An 18,182-nucleotide genomic window follows, 5' to 3' on the forward strand; every position below is an offset into this window, starting at 1 on the left:
TGCAATCCGTGCATACTAGCTCAGCCACCATCTTCTTGCTAGCCCCCATTTGCTGCTAGCGTAGCCACAGCAGTTATATTAGTGGCCAATGGCTCACTGGTTACAGCTGATGGCCAACTAGTCACAGCTGATGGCCATCCAATCACAGTTGATGGTCATTTACTACCTGAGCCAGCACCTTTCCATGTGAGGGTGAGAGCCTGGAAACTGCACTCCTGGCTCTGTCCCACACATACCTTGGAGTGAGAACCATTGATCTCTCTCCAGTCTTCAGCTTGCCCTGCCGGGGTGCACTCTTGGTGACCCCCTCAGAGGATCCCCACACATTCATTTGGGAACAAGACTTTTAAACTAGCAGGCCCACGGTTCTATCAGGCCCTCTAAAGCAGTCCTACAACTCATCACCTAAACACCTAAACCTGAGACTTGCATACAGATGCTCAGAGGGCCCACTCCATTGGTGTCTCGGAGGCTAGCTGGTCCTCAGCTGTGGGCAAGCTGAGTAGAAATAGTGTTGCCGGGCCAAGAGAGCCTGTTCCTGGCAGGCACTGAGGAATGTCAGATTTGCACTGCCAGAGCCTGTCTCTGTTTACCACCACTACCCCACCTCCCCACCGCACCCCACACCAGTGCTGAAAAAGGAACTTAATTTGTCTTCCCTGGGGAGGAAGATGGGCCTGAATTAGCAGTGGAGCCCTGGGCAGAAGGACACGAAGGGTGGAGAGGAACAGGGCAGCTGTGTCCACGCAACCACGCCATTTATTGCTGCGGTGTCGGGGCGGGGGGGGGGGGGACACTGAGAGAATGCCAAAGTGCATCGAGGAAGGGAGTGTCTATGACTCCTGGATGCTTGAATGTTTTCGGAATTGAAGAGTCCAGACCCAGTTTGCCCACTGAGCTCTGCTCCCCCGTCCCACGCCGACATCCGTGTGAGCATACACGCACGCACATGCACGTGTCCTTCAGAAAAGCAGTTCAGTCGTCCCCAGCTTGGAGGAATGCGGGAGAGACAGAGGTCACTGAGTTTCCTTCTCTTTCATGTCACCTCTTGGCAACCGGTGGCTGGCTTCTAGAAGTGGCATGGGCAGGAAAAGGAAGCGAAAGGGGCTCTGGCCTGCTCCTCCTTGCCCAGGAGCAAAGCCAGCAACTGCAGTCCTGCTGTGAGGTAATGCCTGGCGCCGCCGGTGTGTTCCTACAGGCCGAGACAGATTCTGGCCGGGTGGGGTGGCAGCCCCAGCCATGGAGGGCATGCAGGGAGATCACCAGGACTCTCTGCCTGTACCCCAACCTCTCCCTGCCAGACCTTGGGGGCCTGCAGTCAGATGGGCATCTATCTGTACCCTGAGCTCTCTTGCTCCCTTGGAAGAGCATTCCATCGAGAACACTGGAGGCTGGGCCTGGCCTCCCCCGGTCTCTCAGCCCCTCTGCCCAGGTGTTGTGGACCTGCTGAGACGGGTTCAGAGGCGCCAGAGAGAAACCAGCTGGAGTTGGAGCCTGGCACCCAGCCCCAGCTCCCCAGGCCCTCTCCCGCCCTGGTGCAGTTGCATCAAGGTTCTCATTAGCAGCTGCCCCCGCCTGGGCGCGGAGCATGCTTTGGCCATTCGCCATGAGGCGGCTGGGGATTTTGCAACAGTGTCCAGGAGGGCCCGGCAGGAAGAGAGGGCTATCCCTACCATCCACTGTCCCTTCCCCAAGGGTTAAGAAGACAGGAGAAAAAAATGTCTCAGCAGCATCTGTGGGACCTGGTGTGATAGAAAGAGGGCTCCCGTGTCCCCATCTTTCTGACCTATGGTCCTGACCCGCCTTGGAGACATCAGCTCACTACCCTTAGTGCCCGTAATTGAGTCACAGGTCTTGGCCCAGGCCACAAATGGCCCATAGAGGCAGGTGACATAGAACACAGGAGAGTCTGGGTTCAGGTGCTCACCTGGCTATTTCCCATCTCCCCCAAGAAGGTCCCAAGGATACCATGCTGTCTGGGAGGTCCCCTCTTTGGCTCATTGACTTCCGGTACCTTGGAGACCCACTTCCAGAAGCCCAGCCTGGTGTAGCCATCAAGGCAAGGTCTCTTTGCGGTAACCTGGGAGCTAAAGACCAGGCCTCCAGGGGCAGAGGTGCCTGGATACAGAGGAGAGGGAGCCAAGTTCTCGCCCTGGGAAGAGAGTGGGGTGGCTGTGCCAGGCGAGAGGCAGCTCCTGGGAAGAGGTGAGGACAGGAGACTCCCCTCCCGTCATGCTCCTGGCTCAGACATGCCCTTCCGGAGGCGGGGAGAGACACAGGTGAGGACCATGTGGAGGGAACTGGACGAAAGCAATGGCAGCCAGCTCCTTGCAGAATTCCTCCAGTACTACCACACCCTGGAGGAGGGTCTGGTGGTCCAGCCTGAGAAAGAGAGCTTAGGGTCATGCCAGGGAGGCAGTGGGTGTGCCCCCAGCGTGACACCCCAATGTCCCCACGGCATAACCCAGTGGCAGGGCCCTCTAAGTGGGGACAGAGCTCAGCAACAGGCCCTCTGTGCCCTGACCTGGTGCCTCCCTAGCCTGAAGCACTCCTCCCTCCCACCCAGGGCTTTTCCCCAGGCACCCACTTCCTTAGGTTACTTACTGCTCCCCAGGGACCTGACCCATCAGCTGCTTGCGCACCAGGAGCAGTTTGCCTGGGAACTGGGGTACCCTCTGAATTCTCTGCATCAAGTCCCCAATTACCTAGCAGGAACAAGAGGACTGAGGTGGGGACCAGTGACACTGAAGCAGGGTCCCCTGGCTCTGCTGCACCCTGGGGCCAGGGTGGGACCTATGCTTCCCCCTAGTGCTGGCAAGGGTACCTGCTCCTGCAGCCCACCCCCCCCACGTCCTGTTCCCCTCCCTCCCTGCCCCACCACTGGCACATGCCCTTAGCCTGGGCACCCTTACCCGGACGAGAACAGAGAACAGGCTCCTGCAGCCAGGGGCCAGGTTGATGTAGGGGTCCAGGAGGTACTCGTGGATAAGGGGGTGGGGGAAGAGGGCGAGCCGGGACAGGACTGAGGTCACTTGCAGGTTCAGGCTGTATGGCTACAGGGAACACGGTGGACAAGCTAAGGGTTGGCAGGGGTGGTGAGCATTTTTGCACTCCCCCAGAAAGGCGCCTGGCCAGTGTGAACGTGTGCGGGGGTGGGAGACCCACGTGATGTGTGTGTGTCATGGATCCCCTGGGGCTGAGGGCCAGAACATGTTAGGGCGTGTGGAGCAGAGGCAAGATGGGGCTTCCCGCCTGGGGAAAGGTAGGGGGTGGGGGAGTGTGGAACTAAAGAACCTAAGACGACTCAACCCCTGTGGTCGGGCCCTGCTCTCCTGAAGGACTCGAGGCGCCCACCTGGGGTGCTCCTATGGGCCCACACCCTCTGGCTGGGGCCCAGCCCTATTGGCTACCTGTTCCAAAATCCTGGACATGCGGTCAAACAGCATTCGGAAGAAGTGACCTTCAAAGAAAGGCCGCTCTGGCTCATGGGGGTCCAGGGGTGTGAGAACCTTGGGCCAGCCCCAGGGGGCAACTCGAGAGCTGCACTCCTGGAACTGAAACAGGGGGGAGCTGAGGAGGAGGCCCATGGTCAGGAGGCCCCAGCACACAGAGGGGCCCACACAGGGCGCTTGGCTAGATCTGGGAGCATCTAGGGCAGAGCTCAGGGAGGGAGAAGGCGGAGTTATCAACCCCACAGCTTTGAGGGGCAAGTGTGGGCGCTGGGAGAGGGCTTAACACTCACCAGTCCGTAAGCATCGTGGACGTACGTGTCATAGCCAGTCTCCTCCAGGAAAGCTGACGTCTTGGCTTCCTCAGGAACCAGGCAGAGGAAGCTGGGAGAAACCTCAGTGTGGCGAGGCCCCACTGGGGCTTTGCTCACCCTGCTCCATCTCCACCCGGAGGGAATACCCTTTCCCAGGCTGTGCCCCAGCCGGGCTATGACTAAAGGCAGAACAAACTCGAGTGGCTCAGACTTCCTGACCTGCCCCTTACCTGTTGACGATCTCAGTGACCGCCGTTTTGCCATCCAAGTTGGTGGCAGGGGCAGGGGTGGGCTTGCTGGAGGGCTGAAAGCCAGCATCCAGGCCATCTGTGAAGTAGGGGTCCTCCTCCAGGTCTCTGTGGCCAGGGCACACATGTGGCACCAATGAACCAATGAAAGAGCGAGAGTGGGGGTACGGAGGGCTGGGGGGGGCGGGCCTGGGCCTCCCAGAGGCACCGGGTTTTACTTACAGGGTGTCCTCATAGCTCTCAGGCTCCGGTGCGCCCCGGACCACGTAAAGGCGGCCCTCGAGGTGGCACAGGATCAGGCTACGGACGATCTGCTCGTGGGGTTTCTGGAGCAGCTCCTCAAACAGCCGCAGCGTGGCAATGCTGATCTGGGGCAAGAGGAGTTAGCATGATGCCCCTTCCTGCCCCAGCTTCTCGGTGTGCCTGGGAGTTGCTCAGCCAGGTAAGAAAAGTACCCCTAGAAGGGGGTACCCCTTCCCTGGAAGGTTTTGGGGGGCATGGGTGGGTGTTGGCCCAGGAATCAGAATTCTGGCTGTTCCCAGTTCCAGTACTAATTGAGCGATTATCAGGTGAGCCAATTGGCTTTTCTGTGCCTCAGTTTCCATGTCCGAAAAGTGGAATATTGGCCTCACCTGTCTCACAGTGTGGCTGTGAGCCTCAAACAAGTCCAATTCATGTAAAAGTAGTTTGTAGGATATAAAGAGCCATCACAAGTATGTGATCACCGAAAATGACTACCGTGTTTCCCCGAAAATAAGACCTAACCGAAAAATAAGCCCTAGCATGATTTTTCAGGATGACATCCCCTGAACATAAGCCCTAATGCGTCTTTTGGAGCAAACATTAATGTAAGACCTGGTCTTAGTTTTGGGGAAACCCGGTATGTGACAAAAGCAGTCTGGCTACCAATCACTGTGTCACTGTTGTTGTTTTTTTGGAGGGGGGCGGAGTTCAATGTTTCAAAGGCAGAACCACCTGGAAAGCTAATGAAAATGGGAGATGTCAGGAATTCCTTTTGGCAGGGGTGGGGGAGAAGCTGGTGGAGAGAGGGCCCTCCCATCTCACCTCATCAGAGAGGTGGTCGCAATGCCTGATGAGGTGAACGCACAGAGTGCGGGGGTCCTCCAGGGCTGCAGGCTGCTGCTCCATGCCTAGGAGGAAAGTCACGGCCTCTTGAAGCAGCGCAGGGGAGCGGAGCTGGCGCAGCAGTGCTGTGAGCAGGGCAGTGGCGGTCAGGAGGCTCTGCTCAGACCTATGTGGAAAGAGCACTAAGCCAGGCTGGGGGCGTGGGGCGGGGGAGAGGCCAGAGGGGCAGCGAGTGGATGCGTTTGGGGGTGGCGGAACCCTTTTCTGGTTTCCTTACATCTCTGCTTACTCCCATCCATCCTGAGGTCTTGGGGTCCCACGGCGGAGGCCTTTACTAGCCCACAATGGCTCTGAGCCACATGTGTGTCAGGGGGCAGGCCTGGCCAACAGGAACCGATGGAGTCCACAGACTCACTTGACTCTGGCCAGGGAGGTCCCTCTAGCCATAGGGACAGGAAGGGGCAAGTGGGGTGGGTGGTTCAATCCATACCATGGTCACACCTGAGGGGACAGGACAGAGACTTACACGTGCAGGAGCTGGGGCTGCAGAATCTCCACGAATAACTTCTCAGCCACAGCCTTTGCCAAGGCGTCCGCAACCACCTGGGCGCCAAAGAGCATGTCTTAAGCACGTTTACCTCCCACGACAGTGTTCCGCTGAGAAATAACTATGTCTTTACACCGCGTCCAACGTAACAGGCAGAGAGGATCCCGGCTAATCCGAGCCCTGGCTGGCTCCTGAGAGACCCACTGAGTCCTTAAGATGGAGACAGCGCAGGGAGCCGCGTGAAATAGGGGACACTTGCTCCTGCTCACCGTGTGTGCCTCCATGATGATATGGTCACAGTAATCAAACCAGCCCAGAAAGGCAGCCAAGGCCTCCTTGCCAGGGAAGGAAGCCTCATCGGACGGGGCACTGGGTAACCTGCAGGAGAGCGAGGGAGGAGTGTGTTCTGGGAGCTGAGCCCTTTCTCCCTCTGCCCTGGAAACTGTTACAGGGCAGTGGGTGTGGTGGGGTGGTCAGTTCTACGGGGGCTCTGTGGGCAGAAATAAAAGTGATGCTTCCCTGGGGTGGGAAGGCCTTGGGGAAGGGCTGTAATCTCTGGAAGAGGGTGGCCAGTAGGGGTCCCCATCCCTCCTGGAAAACAAGAGGAGCTGGAAACCGGAGGACAGGCAGGGCTTCCAGCCACTGAAGATGCAGCCCCGCCTTCCCTAGTCAAGCACCTACCTCCAGCTAATACCCTCTAAAGTAGCAATGTCTGCAGGGTCCAGGAAGGTGGGCATGGACTGGTACAGCTGGCAAAGGTGCTCGACGATCGCTGGGCAACAGGGGCTGCTCTGCACCAGGTAGGTGGCAGCTGCCTGGGAAGCCACACTAACCAGGAGCAGCAGGTTCTCTTGGGCCTTCAGGGCCACCCGACCTTTCTAGGGAATACAGATGCAACATCAGGGACATACATCTGAGTCCCCAAGTCCCCTCCCAGCCATTTGCAACCCCTTACCCCCCAGTGCACTGTCTCGGCAGCGAGCACCTTGCTCTTGCACAAGCCAATCAGGGAGGTGACCAGGTTGTTCTCCCCAATCCCTCCATCGGGCTCCTCAGTGTCAGCCGGCAGCTGGGTGGTCAAGACCCCGGCCCCACAGGAAACCGTGTCGGAAGTCTTGCTGGGAGGCTGGTCCTTGTCTTTGATGCTGGCCATCTCTCCAGGCAGGGCGGGGGGTTCTCTGGATACCTTCTTCCTAGCGACAGTCTTTTTACCCTGCAAAGGAGGCTGGATAAAGCCTGGTCGTGGTGGAGAACATTCCCCATGCTGCCCCCTTGGGAATGCAGCATGTGCTGGCTGCCAGGGCCAGGGCATGGGCCGTCTGAGCACCTCCCCGGGAGCCTGCTCCACCTCTGCTTCCTCAGAAACACTACGGGTCTGTTCCCCGAGGCACTCACTTCCAGGATATAGGTGAGCAGGGCGGGATCCTGCTGGATCTTAGAGCAGAGGACTGTGGTGAACTGCACTTCCTCCTTTTCTGTGAGGGACCCAGGAACTGTCCCACCAAGCCGGAGAAGTTTCTGGAAGGAGAGCAGGATAGAAACAGAAGGGAATGGGTGACAGGGAAGAGAGGGGGCCTTGCCCCCAGACCCTCCCCCCCGCTTGGCTTCTTCGCCCCTCACCTGCACGGGCCTGTGGACGCTGAGGTAATGCAGGAGAGGGTGCTGCACCTGGGCCAGCACCTTGCTGAAGAACTGGAACACTTGCTGCCGCATGCCTGGTGGGTACTGAGGGCCAGGGAACAGAGGCTGTCAGGACAGGAAGCTGTGCCCCCTCCCTGGAGCACTGCCCCCTGTGCCGCCGTTCCTCCCTCCCTCACTGCTCTGGGGGCACCTTCTCCACATACCTCCTCCCCTCACTGTTGAAACTGGTCTCCCCTGAGCTGCCAGTCTCATGTCCTACTTTACTTTTCTCCATAACCTTGTCATTATCAAACACATGACATGTGGGCTCCTTTGTCTTAATCACCGCTATGTCCCCAGTGGCTAGGACATAGCCTGGCACACCGCTGGTCCTTAGCACATCTTTGCTGAATGAATGAAAGGGAGCCTTTCCTCAACCTCAATGACAGCGAGAACAGGACAGCAAAGCAGATAAGCAAGGAGAGGTGGCAGGGGATGCTAAGTGAGCTGGCCCCAGTGTTGTGCCCCCCCCCCCCCATCGGCTCCCCCATCCTCAGTGTTGGGACTGGGAAGAGCACAGCTGGAAGGGCCTAGAACCCAGGGGCCCTGGCTTGGATGGAAGGTTCCAGAGGCACCGGGGTCCTGCCTACCTCAGCCTTGCCCAGGGTGCACAGGGTCTCCAGGATCTTATGCTGCAGTAGGTACTCGAGACAGGGCCCGGCCTCGCCGGCTGCCTGCTGCCTCTCCTCATACACCAGGATGTCCAGCATCTGTTTCAGCCGCCAGGGAATATCTGTCTTCTTGGCTGGGGTGTCTTCATCTAATCGAGATTCAGGAAAATGTGTGAGTGGGAGGAAGATGGCACTCTGGCTCCATGGTGTCAAGCCCACGGGGGCTGGGGGGCCGGAGGGTGGTGGCTGAGGGCAACCTGGGGTGAGGCCAAGTGAACAGTCCACTTCAAACAAAGGCCAGAGGAAACGGAAGTTCAGAGCTGAGGCCTTCTGGAATGAAGCCCAGGATACAACTCTGACTGATAACGAGTGCAGGCCCCAGCACTTTGTCAGAGGGAAGAGCATCATTTTTTCTCCAAAGCCTGGGGCCTACAGAAGGATCTTCGCTAGGGTTGCGGGCCAGCTCTGGGCCTGAGTGAGAAGCCATGGGCTTAGGGGTCTGTCATATAATTTAGGAGCTATCTTCTAGCACCCTCCCTACTGATCAACTTCTGGGGCCTGTTTATGTCCCCTTGACACTCAACAGAAGGCAATACTCTGTTTTTTAAAATGCAGAAGAAGAAAAAAATCTGTGCACAACCATGGCTCCAGACTCAAACCTGCTTAACCATATGGCAGTCCTGAGGGAGATGCTGGTTACCGGGGCTTTCTTATAGCTGCAGAGGGTAGAGTATTTTTATAAGTCTTGGTACTTTAGGACAGGCCTTGGAGCAGTATTTTTATGTCTTGGTACTTTGGGACAGGCCTTGGAGCAGTATTTTTATAAGTCTTGGTACTTTGGGACAGGCCTTGGAGCACCCCCTGGCTTTTCTTGAAAGCAAGGTTCTTGAACAAGGCAGCCTGTCTCACCTACTCCCACACCTCTGGTATAGGGACTGTTCTGGAAATTAACAGATGGGGCCTAGGCGAAGCCCTGGGTGGACCCGAGTGAGCTCTGGATCTCTTCCTATTCTCCTAGTGGATTGGGGCTCTGTCAAGAGATCTTCAGTCTAAAAGGTACAATCTTCCGGTTATAAAATCAGTCCTGGGGATGTAATATACAGCATGGTCAGTATAGTTAATAATACTGTGTTGTATAGTTGAAAATTGCTTAGAGAGTAGATCTTAAGAGTCCTTATCACAAGAGAAAAAACTGTAACTATGTGTGTGACGGATGTTAACCAGACTTATTGTGATCATTTCACAATAGCCGTATATTGAATCCACATGTTGTACAACTGAAACTAATAATAATATGTCAATTATATCTCAATGAAAAAAAAAGCGATCATCCGTCTAAAGCAGTCATTCTCAACTGGGGGCGATTTAGCCTTTCCCGGCTCCGGGATATTTGGCAATATCTGCAGAGACATTTATGGTTGTCACAGTGAGAAGGGGGGACGGGGATACTGGCCTCTGGTGGGTACAGGCCAGAGTTGTAAATACACTGCAGTGCATCCCCACAACAAAATGTGAGCCAATCCAAATGTCCACAGTGCCAAGACTAAGGAACCTGGTCTAACGGAGGGTTCAGAGGGCCCCCCAGAGTATCCAAGGCCACTTTCTAATTTCTTGGGCTAGTTCAGGCTGGAAATAAAGCGTTTAGGAAAGGTGTAGGCTAGAATCAATTCCCCCTCCACCCCGTCCCCCCCAGTCCGAAGTCCAGGACAGGGCGACCTGACAACTGGTCCAATACCAGCACACTGGCTACAGCACAGCTAATCAGATTCTGCCCCCCAGTGGCGAGCCTGATGGGCTCAAATGGCCCAAGGCTTTGACTCCCGGGTATATGCTTGGGAGAAAAGCCCAGGCACATTACATGTTTTTGTTTTCCTGCTATTCCTGACTCTACAAGGGAAATGCCTTCTAAGTTGGCTCAGGGAAAAGAGGAATTGGTTCAGTTTCTTTTCTTTTAATCAGTAAGTCCTGACACAGGTGTCTGATGACTGAAGGCCTGGATGCTCTACGCAGCTGGAAGCTGGAGGCAAGTGGAGCTCAATCTCAGCCTTGCAGAGTAGGCCAGCAAGACCCCCAACCTCCCTGTCCCTATTCCCACTTCCTACAGCACCTTTCCCAAAATGTCAGGGCGGGGCCAGCCCCACTCCTGAACTCCTAAGCAGCAGATGTCACCTTCCTCAAAACACCTGCATCCCTGAGCTGCATGGTGACTCTGCCCATACCTTTCTCCCAATTCCCTGAAGGGAAGACCAGGTCCTACCTGTGCTTTCGATGTAGTACTGCGTGATGCCTTTCCAGTGTTCCACGAACGCCTCCAGCAGGTCAATGCTGGGCTCCCGCTATGGAGAGAGCAGAGACATGCCCTGTGTGATCACCGGCTCTGCTGCCACCCGCACACATCACAACAGACATTCCATCATCCACTACGTATCAGGTCAGTGCTAGGCCTTGGAGGAGGCACCACGACCCTGGCTTCTCAGAAGGAATAGTAACATGGGTGTAGGAAACACATCTGCACTATCTCCATGTCTTGCCAACAATCTCTTGGCACCTCTCCCCAGACCCCCTCCCTGCTGGAAATGCTATACTCCTGCCACATGTCATGATTCCACAGTCCCTGACCCAGAGGAGCTACGAATGTTGGTGGGGGAAATAGACACAGAGACAGATCATTTCAATACAACATGGTTGTGCTAAAATAGAGGTACACAGAAAAACAGAAGCGTGCTCTCAAAACAACAAAAGCAAAATGATACAGGTGGAACACGTGGTGAAGACAAAACTTTCAGGTCCTTGTGAATCTGAGAGTCTGTGAACAGCTGGGTTCAAGGCCACGATAGGCTCAGTTCAGCCAGATGGGTAATACTAAGAAAGGGCCTTACTTACAACGTGTGTGCAGCTATTGTCCAAGGCTGCAGGCCATGCAGCCCTAACTCCTCCTCAGCGAGCTCCGCTCCCGGCCATGCCTCCTCCAGCTCCTTCTATTGGCCCTGGGGGATTCTGTCTCTGCTCTGAGCAAGCCCTAAACCTCTCCTTTTCCAGAAGTGTTCTCACCATCTCCGTGGCCTTGAACTAATAACCACCACTTTCCCTGACAACTTCTCCGCAAAAGGCCTTTCTTTTCTTTCCTTGCAGAGTGAATGTTTGCAGGAGAAAAAATGCATAACCATGTAGTCCGTCCCCACAAGTGCTCATTTCTACCTCTCAGTCTTTGCTCAGGCTACTACTCTGCCCAGGAAGCCTTGTGCCCCCTATACTTGTCTAGATCCTAATGGCCCCCCAGTGAGGTCCTGCTGGGGGCCACCAGCTCTACAACGTCTCTCCAGGGTTCCAGGATGCAGAGCCCTCTAACTTCATGCTTTATTACACCACTGAACTGAGTATCTCCTCCTTTAATCTCTTCAGGAAGTATCTTCTGAGTGCCTATTCCACACAAGACACCATGCTAGATGCCACAGGCATCTGAGGGTGTCTAAGATCCAGGGCCACAAAGGAGAAGCGAATACAAAAACACACTGAATAACTCCACTACAGGAAGTAGTGTGAGAACACAGAAGAGGTGGAAAGTGACCTCTGGGAAAAGAGGGCTCACTTTCAACAGGCTGGAACAGAGAAGGCTTTACTGAGGTCAAGCTGGAACTAAAACTCAAAGAACCGGGTCAGATCTCAACAATTAGAGATGAAGGAAAGGCATGTTCTGCAGAAGGCAATCTGCAAAGTGGGTCTGGGGTGAGGATGGACGGACGAGTGTATGGAGCCTTGAATGCCAGGCCAAGAATCTGGATTTTTTTTTTTTTTTAAACAGGCCATGGGGAGCAGGTCAGTGACATCTTCTGAGCAGTGTTTTAGGAAGAGTCATCTGGCAGTTGTGTGTAGGAAACAAAGGCAAGAAGAATGCTTAGAAGGTCATTACAACAGGGGGAGGAAACAATAACACTGAAGCAGACGCCGTGACACACACCCCTGCCTTGGCTGCCCGGGGAAATCTTGTCTTCTTTCAAAATTAGTTGTGGGGACCATGGCCCTTAGCAGAGTGACGTCTCCCACAGTCGTTCCAAACACACTGAGCATGTGGTGTGACCGTATCTTATCATGTTCTATGTGCTATTATTATTATTGGGTTAGCAGTCATCTCTTCTACTCGTTTGTGAGCACCCTGAGGGCGACGGTTCTGTGTTTCAGAATCTGCCCCTAAAGGGGCACACACATAGTGACTACTCATTCCTAATTACTAAAAAGTTCAGCAAGCTCCTTAACACGTGTACGGATCACGAGAATCTTCATTTTTTTCTGAGCCATGCGTTAAGGACGGATAATGAGAATTCTCGTTTTTACTGTTGACTCTTTTTACTTTGCATATTTTATTGAATTATTTGTAGAATAATTATTTATAGAATAATTTATAGAATAATTTATTTGTAGAATCTATTATTTATAGAAAAATAATAAATGACATAGAAGCATTTACGCTTTAAAGAGAAGAGTGCATTTTAAAGTAGTTTCTTTTAAAAACCTGCCGGAACAGAGGGGTATGAGGGATTTAAACCCCGCCGTATGCAACGTGTTAAGAAACCTTTCCCTAATTCGTTCTCTTGGAAAGCCCTCTGACCCTTCACCACTACAATTATCTCACAAATCTGTGATGGGGGCTCAAAAAAAATTTTTTTAAATTATCCATTAAGAACAGGAGACACAGGAAAACACAGGTTAGCCAAAACAGACCATGAGAGAGAAGAAAGCAGGGGTATAATCTTTACCTGAATCTATCATTAGCTACCCTAACTCCAGACCAAAGGAATGGTACCAAATGATTTATTTTCAAAGATCACGATTGCTATTCTATTTGGTCAGAAGAGGGCAGGAAAGAGCAGGCTTCCTCCTTAACAAGGAGCAAACAACGTGCTGAGGTCTTCACCTGATGACTAGCCTGGGGGGAGACCTATGGCCAAACGTGGGAATACAGGGGGGACAATGGGCTCCCATCCGACCTAACGACCACACAGGGCCAGTCAAACTTCTAGGGTATCTCCTATGCGCCATACAGTGAGGGGCCTAAGCTCACCTGCCTAAAAAGTATCTCCCTTGACCACCGGTACCTCTTCCAGCCTCTGACAGTGAAATTTCTGCATTGGAGGCATAAGAAAATTCACTTCTGAGGGCTAAAGTCTTGTCCGTCACTCCCCGCCCAGCCCCCACCCCCACCCTTAGTTATGGAGCTTTCCCTGAGAGGCAGGAAGTAGTCTGTCAGATCACTTTCTAAGATGACAGTCTTGATTGGGGACGGAGAGGAGGGGAAGGAGAGATGAGATGGAACCCCTCCCCAGGTGGGATGATGGTCTGCGGCCCCTGGACATCTGGGGAAAGCAGGGCTGGGGGCGTGGGGCAGATGTGGAAGGAGCTTTTCACTTTCTTCCCAGGTTTGCTTAAGACTGACACCATTCTCATTCATAATAAGCTCTGATTTTGGGTGGTGGGAAGGGAGTGGAACCCAAGGTTATTTCTCCTGAGAAAATCTGATACACTAAACGGATCGATTAGGGGAGAATTTACACTGAGATAAAAGAATTAACTTTACAGGCAGATTCTTGGCAAGGTTACTTTAAGTACAGGGCCTCTGCCTACATGACCTAAACTGCACTTTTACCTACTGAATGAAGTGAACCTAGTGGGCCACCTCTGACCAGCCTTCACCCCCAACAGAAAATGGCAGAAACACAAACTCTGATAGAATGTAAGAAATCAGTACACTTTTCCCCACAGAGCTGCCCCAGGCCCCACCATGGCTGGCTGCCCCTGATTCAAGACTTCTGTGTAATGTGAGATAACAGGCTGGAAACCTGCAGAAGGCTGCTTCCTGGGCACGGTCTCCCCCACTCCCCCTCCCCCCACCCCATGTCTGTTTACCCTTCCGGAGGACTTGGCCAGGCAGGGCCTGCACTCCCGAGTGGAGGTTAAGGGCCTGAACAAGGTCTTGGAATGGTGTAGGGGCTCCGAGAGAGGAAAGGGCAGCTATTTTTAAGTCCAGGGGACCAGAAAGGAGAAGCTTGCTGGAGGAAGGCAAACAGAGGCTGGGGGAGGGGACTTAGAGAGTTTGGGGGAAAAACTATTGGGTGACAAGGGAGCACCCTGGCACCAAAGAACTGGGAATTGGGAGAGAATGGAGAGCAGGAAAAATAAACAGGAAGCGGTATCGGGAGAAGGGTCAGGGAATGGAGCGGTCTGGGAATACGGCGCGATCAGGAAAGAAGCAACTGGAAGCAGGGAGCGCTGTGCGAGAGGGGGCGACGGGACCGGGCGCGGAGGCAGGGAAGGGCGCTGCGGCCCGGTGGGGGTCCCCTCCCCGGGGCGGCCTGCGCCCGCCGCCCGCCGCCCGCCGGCTCTACCCCGGCCGCCGCGGCCTCCCCGCGCCCCGGCCTCACCGCGCCCACGGCCTCCTGCAGCAGCGCCCCGAGCCGGCTCAGCATGATGGCGCCCGGCCCTCTCCGGCTCCCGGATCCCGGCTGCCGGGCGGCGGCAGCGGAGCCCCGGGCGCAGGGGCGGCCCCGCCGCGCGGCGAGGGAGGCGGGGCCCGGCCCGCTCCGCCCCGGCTGGGCTGGGGGCGCTCGTCCGCCGGTCCCCGGAGACCCCTCCGGCCCAGCCCGCGATCGGAAAAGAGGTCAGGCCGGGAGAGCGGGAGGGGCGCCGGAGCCCGGGGCGCCGCAGCGGAGGGGCAGGTTCCCGTCCCGCGAGGCGCCCTGGGGAGCCAGGTGGCAGCGAGATAGGGCAAGTGGTTCAGGAGGTTGTTTCGTGGAGAAATGAGAAGCTTTCTGGGTCCTGTAAGTCTCTAGACGCCCCCGCCGCCAGCCGTTCCCACACAGTAGCCATAGGCCGCGTGTGACTGTGGAGTACGGACCCCTGCGAGTCCTAATTGAGGTGGGCTGAGTGTAAAGTGCATACACCCCGGGATTGTGACCTCTTAGCACAACATGAAAGAACGTGAAATAGCTCAGTAATGAGGTTTTATATGGATCACATGCTGAAATGGTAATATATTAGGTATATTGGGTTAAATAGTGTATTAATAAAGTTCATTTCACTTGTTGCTTGTTACTTGACGTGGATGGCGCTGGTCCAGAGGTCCCGCAGGAAGTAACAAGTGGCCCATTTTGCCCTTCTGGCCACACCAAGGGAAGAAAACAGAAGGTGGGTTTCCAGTGGGGAGGTCACACCTGGGAAAATTACAGCTAAGAATTACACAGGCAGAACTCTCACCAAGAGCAGGGTTTCCTGGAATGTCCAAAGGTAGGGCCTTAGTGACTTCGAGCTGCCCCCTCTACCATCTTCAGCCCGTCAGGAATGGACAGAGATTCTTTCTAAAGATGGGACTAATGTCTGTTTAATGTATTTCTACTGACCTCTGACATCCTATGATGAAAGGATAAGGTATGTAGGGTCCCACTAGGGACAGAGGTAACCCCTGTCACAGAACTATGGAACCTAGAGCTGTGGGGTCTTGGGGCTCCACAGCACGGGCCCTGCCTTTGGGTCCCATTCCCCAGAGGGGCTGAGGCCCAGAGCTGGCTGGGTGCAGTGGAGTACAGCCTGCGGTTCAGATTGAGGCACTGGGAGGCCAGGATCATTGCCTGGGGAGGTTCCCTGAGCCAGGCTGAGCGAGGATTCGGAGTTCAGTTCTCCTACAGCTGCTTGGGAAAAAACTGATATTTTCAAACAGTTAGCCTGAAAATACCCTGGTGAGGAGCCCTATGAGAAATGAGAGGAGTCTTTTAGGCCAAAATGTATACGAACAAAGGGGGAAAATCAGCCTATTTTGTGTATTGAGAAGCAACTTGGAGAGTTAGAGACCTGAGTCTGGTTAGCACTGTTCTTTTCTGGGCCTGCTTCCTCCTGGGTAAAAGCAGCAGCAGGATGGGTTAAACCTGCTTTCCCCCCTCAACATGTTTCAAGGAATTCTAGGGTATAGTGGAAGTGTATCAGGAATCTATAACCTTTTTTATTTGGCTTAACTTTTTAAATTTTATTTTAAAAGTTCTAATAATAGTGGACACGCTTATATGTGTTATATGCCGAAAGTGTTAGTTACTGACGTGTTTACATTCTGCTGCCAGGTTAGCTCATTTGGGAGAAGACCTCTTAATAAAGTCTCTCCTCCTGTCAGTTCAAATGAAGGTAGAAGACTACTGCAGGGCAAACAGTTTTAAATGAGCAAGTCACTAAGCCCAGGTTCAAGGAGTGGGGACATAGAAGCTGCCGCTCAGCAGGAAGAATGTGAACGGATTGACGTACATTTTTAAACCACCACAATTTTATAAATACTTACCTGTGTGAATTAGGATTTTCTCGATACTATGCAACCAAATAGAATAATAAATTAGATCCTCCACTTGATAAAAGGGCAACTGTCATATATATATATATATATATATATATATATATATATATATATATATAAATCCCCTGACTTAAAATTTTTATATTCATCAAAGCTTACTTTTTTTTTTTTTTTAAAGATTTTATTGGGGAAGGGGAACAGGACTTTATTGGGGAACAGCATGCACTTCCAGGACTTTTCTCCAAGTCAAGTTGTTGTCCTTTCAATCTTAGTTGTGGAGGGTTCTGTTCAGCTTCAAGTTGTTGTTCTTTCAGTCTTAGTTGTGGAGGGTGCAGCTCAGCTCCAGGTTCAGTTGCCGTTGCTAGTTGCAGGGGGCGCAGCCCACTATCCCTTGCGGGAGTCGAACCGGCAACCTTGTGGTTGAGAGGACACGCTACAACCAACTGAGCCATCCAGGAGCTCAGCAGCAACTCAGCTCAAGGTGCTGTGTTCAATTTTTTAGTTGCAGGGGGCGCTGCCCACCATCCCTTGCGGGAGTCGAGGAATTGAACTGGCAACCTTGTGGTTGAGAGCCCACGCTCCAACCAACTACTGAGCCATCTGGGAGGCAGCTCAGCTCAAGGTGCCGTGTTCAATCCTAGTTGCAGGGGGCAGAGCCCACCATCCCTTGCGGGACTCGAGGGATTGAACTGGCAACCTTGTGGTTGAGAGCCTGCGCTCCAACCAACAACTGAGCCATCTGGGAGGCAGCTCAGCTCAAGGTGCCGTGTTCAATCCTAGTTGCAGCGGGCAGAGCCCACCATCCCTTGCGGGACTCGAGGGATTGAACTGGCAACCTTGTGGTTGAGAGCCCACTGGCCCATGTGGGAATTGAACCGGCAGCCTTCGGAGTTAGGAGCACGGAGCTCTAACCGCCTGAGCCACCGGGCCGGCCCAAAGCTTACTTTTTATTCATTGTGGCTTTATTCTCAATGATTTTCATAATAATTAACTATAAAATTCAATTTATAAATTTATTCCAATTACTAATAGTAAGATCTAATTAAAAACAAAAAGTTTTGCTACTGAAAATTGGAGACCACTGGATTAAGTAACCACCAAAGTTTTGCATTTGTTCGTGTGTGCACATGTGTATACATGCATGTGTATTTTGGGGAGGAGGCACTGAGACATTCTCCCTAAGCTTTTGTTTGAGGAACAGACTTCCACTTTGAGTTTCTCTGAATCTCAAGAACTTAAAATCCTTTAGGACATAGCATGCAGTCAGCCCCACCACAAGCATTCCCCAATGACCTGGGATCAAATCCCGCCTCAGCAGACGTTGGTGCTCAAGAGCCTGGGAACTCGGTGCCCCCGGGGTGCTGGCCTCATTACCTTGTATCCCTCATGCCAGAACAGGTAAGCCCTGCACACATTCACTGTTGCCTCACACTGGGTGTGTTGTGGAGACCATTCCTCCCTCTGTGGCCTCCTACCCTCGCTGCCGCTGCTCCTCAGGGAGCACATGTGTGTTTTGGGAAAGTCCCGAGTCAGCAGTCAGGGAACTCAGGTGCTTGTCTCCTTTCTCCACTCATTAGTTGTACATAGCTTTAGGCTTTAGATGAAATGTCTCTATTCCACAATTTTCTGCTTCCCTGAAAGGATTAAAATGACCTGTGCTGTTGCCCTCATGGGTTTGTTAGAGGATAAAACAATGTGTGGATGTAACAGAACTCCAACCATTTACAATCATCATTCACCTTTGAGTGGCTCGTATCTATTTTGCTTTTGTTTCAGCCAAAGTGATAGAAACTCGTCCTGGGGTGGAAGACTGGATTCAGGTCCCAGCTCCAGTTTTAGGTTCACACCGGGGTCCCCACCAACTCACCTCATCCTCCACCTTACCTGGGCACCTGACCACACGCCCTCTCTACCTACCCCT

The 18,182-nt window shown here is 53.5% G+C and overlaps 1 protein-coding gene across 3 annotated transcripts; it reads right to left on the reverse strand.

The window, feature by feature from the left end:
* Positions 1-741: 741 nt before the first annotated feature.
* On the reverse strand, positions 742-14,557 carry FHIP2B (FHF complex subunit HOOK interacting protein 2B). 3 transcript variants are annotated; one of them, XM_074338260.1, is made up of 17 exons: positions 14,352-14,508; positions 10,193-10,271; positions 7,915-8,084; positions 7,265-7,369; positions 7,040-7,162; positions 6,630-6,857; positions 6,326-6,522; positions 5,914-6,022; positions 5,624-5,700; positions 5,077-5,263; positions 4,234-4,379; positions 3,994-4,119; positions 3,743-3,833; positions 3,411-3,554; positions 2,913-3,053; positions 2,605-2,705; positions 742-2,382 (listed from the first exon to the last, which is right to left on the reverse strand). In XM_074338260.1, exons 1-17 carry the CDS (start codon positions 14,394-14,396, stop codon positions 2,244-2,246), a joined length of 2,208 nt encoding a protein of 735 aa, XP_074194361.1. In that variant the 5' UTR covers positions 14,397-14,508; the 3' UTR covers positions 742-2,243. The 3 variants fall into 3 exon arrangements, with proteins under 3 accessions (XP_074194361.1, XP_074194362.1, XP_074194360.1); XM_074338261.1 differs by lacking the exon at positions 2,605-2,705 and having other exon boundaries at positions 14,352-14,557; XM_074338259.1 differs by lacking the exons at positions 2,913-3,053; positions 14,352-14,508 and having other exon boundaries at positions 10,193-10,289.
* Positions 14,558-18,182: the final 3,625 nt, after the last annotated feature.

This window comes from Rhinolophus sinicus, linkage group LG07 (genome assembly GCF_036562045.2).
Source record: "Rhinolophus sinicus isolate RSC01 linkage group LG07, ASM3656204v1, whole genome shotgun sequence".
NCBI lineage: Eukaryota > Metazoa > Chordata > Mammalia > Chiroptera > Rhinolophidae > Rhinolophus > Rhinolophus sinicus.

What these genes read in the sequence shown, in the direction of transcription:
- FHIP2B (XM_074338261.1), bottom strand. Translation starts at nt 14,396, where the DNA reads ATGCTGAGCCGGCTCGGGGCGCTGCTGCAGGAGGCCGTGGGCGCG. An exon ending in GTACTACATCGAAAGCACAG is followed by an intron (nt 8,085 to 10,192) that starts GTAGGACCTGGT and finishes AATCTCGATTAG; the next exon opens with ATGAAGACACCCCAGCCAAG. An exon ending in GTCACTGAGATCGTCAACAG is followed by an intron (nt 3,834 to 3,993) that starts GTAAGGGGCAGG and finishes GGTTTCTCCCAG; the next exon opens with CTTCCTCTGCCTGGTTCCTG.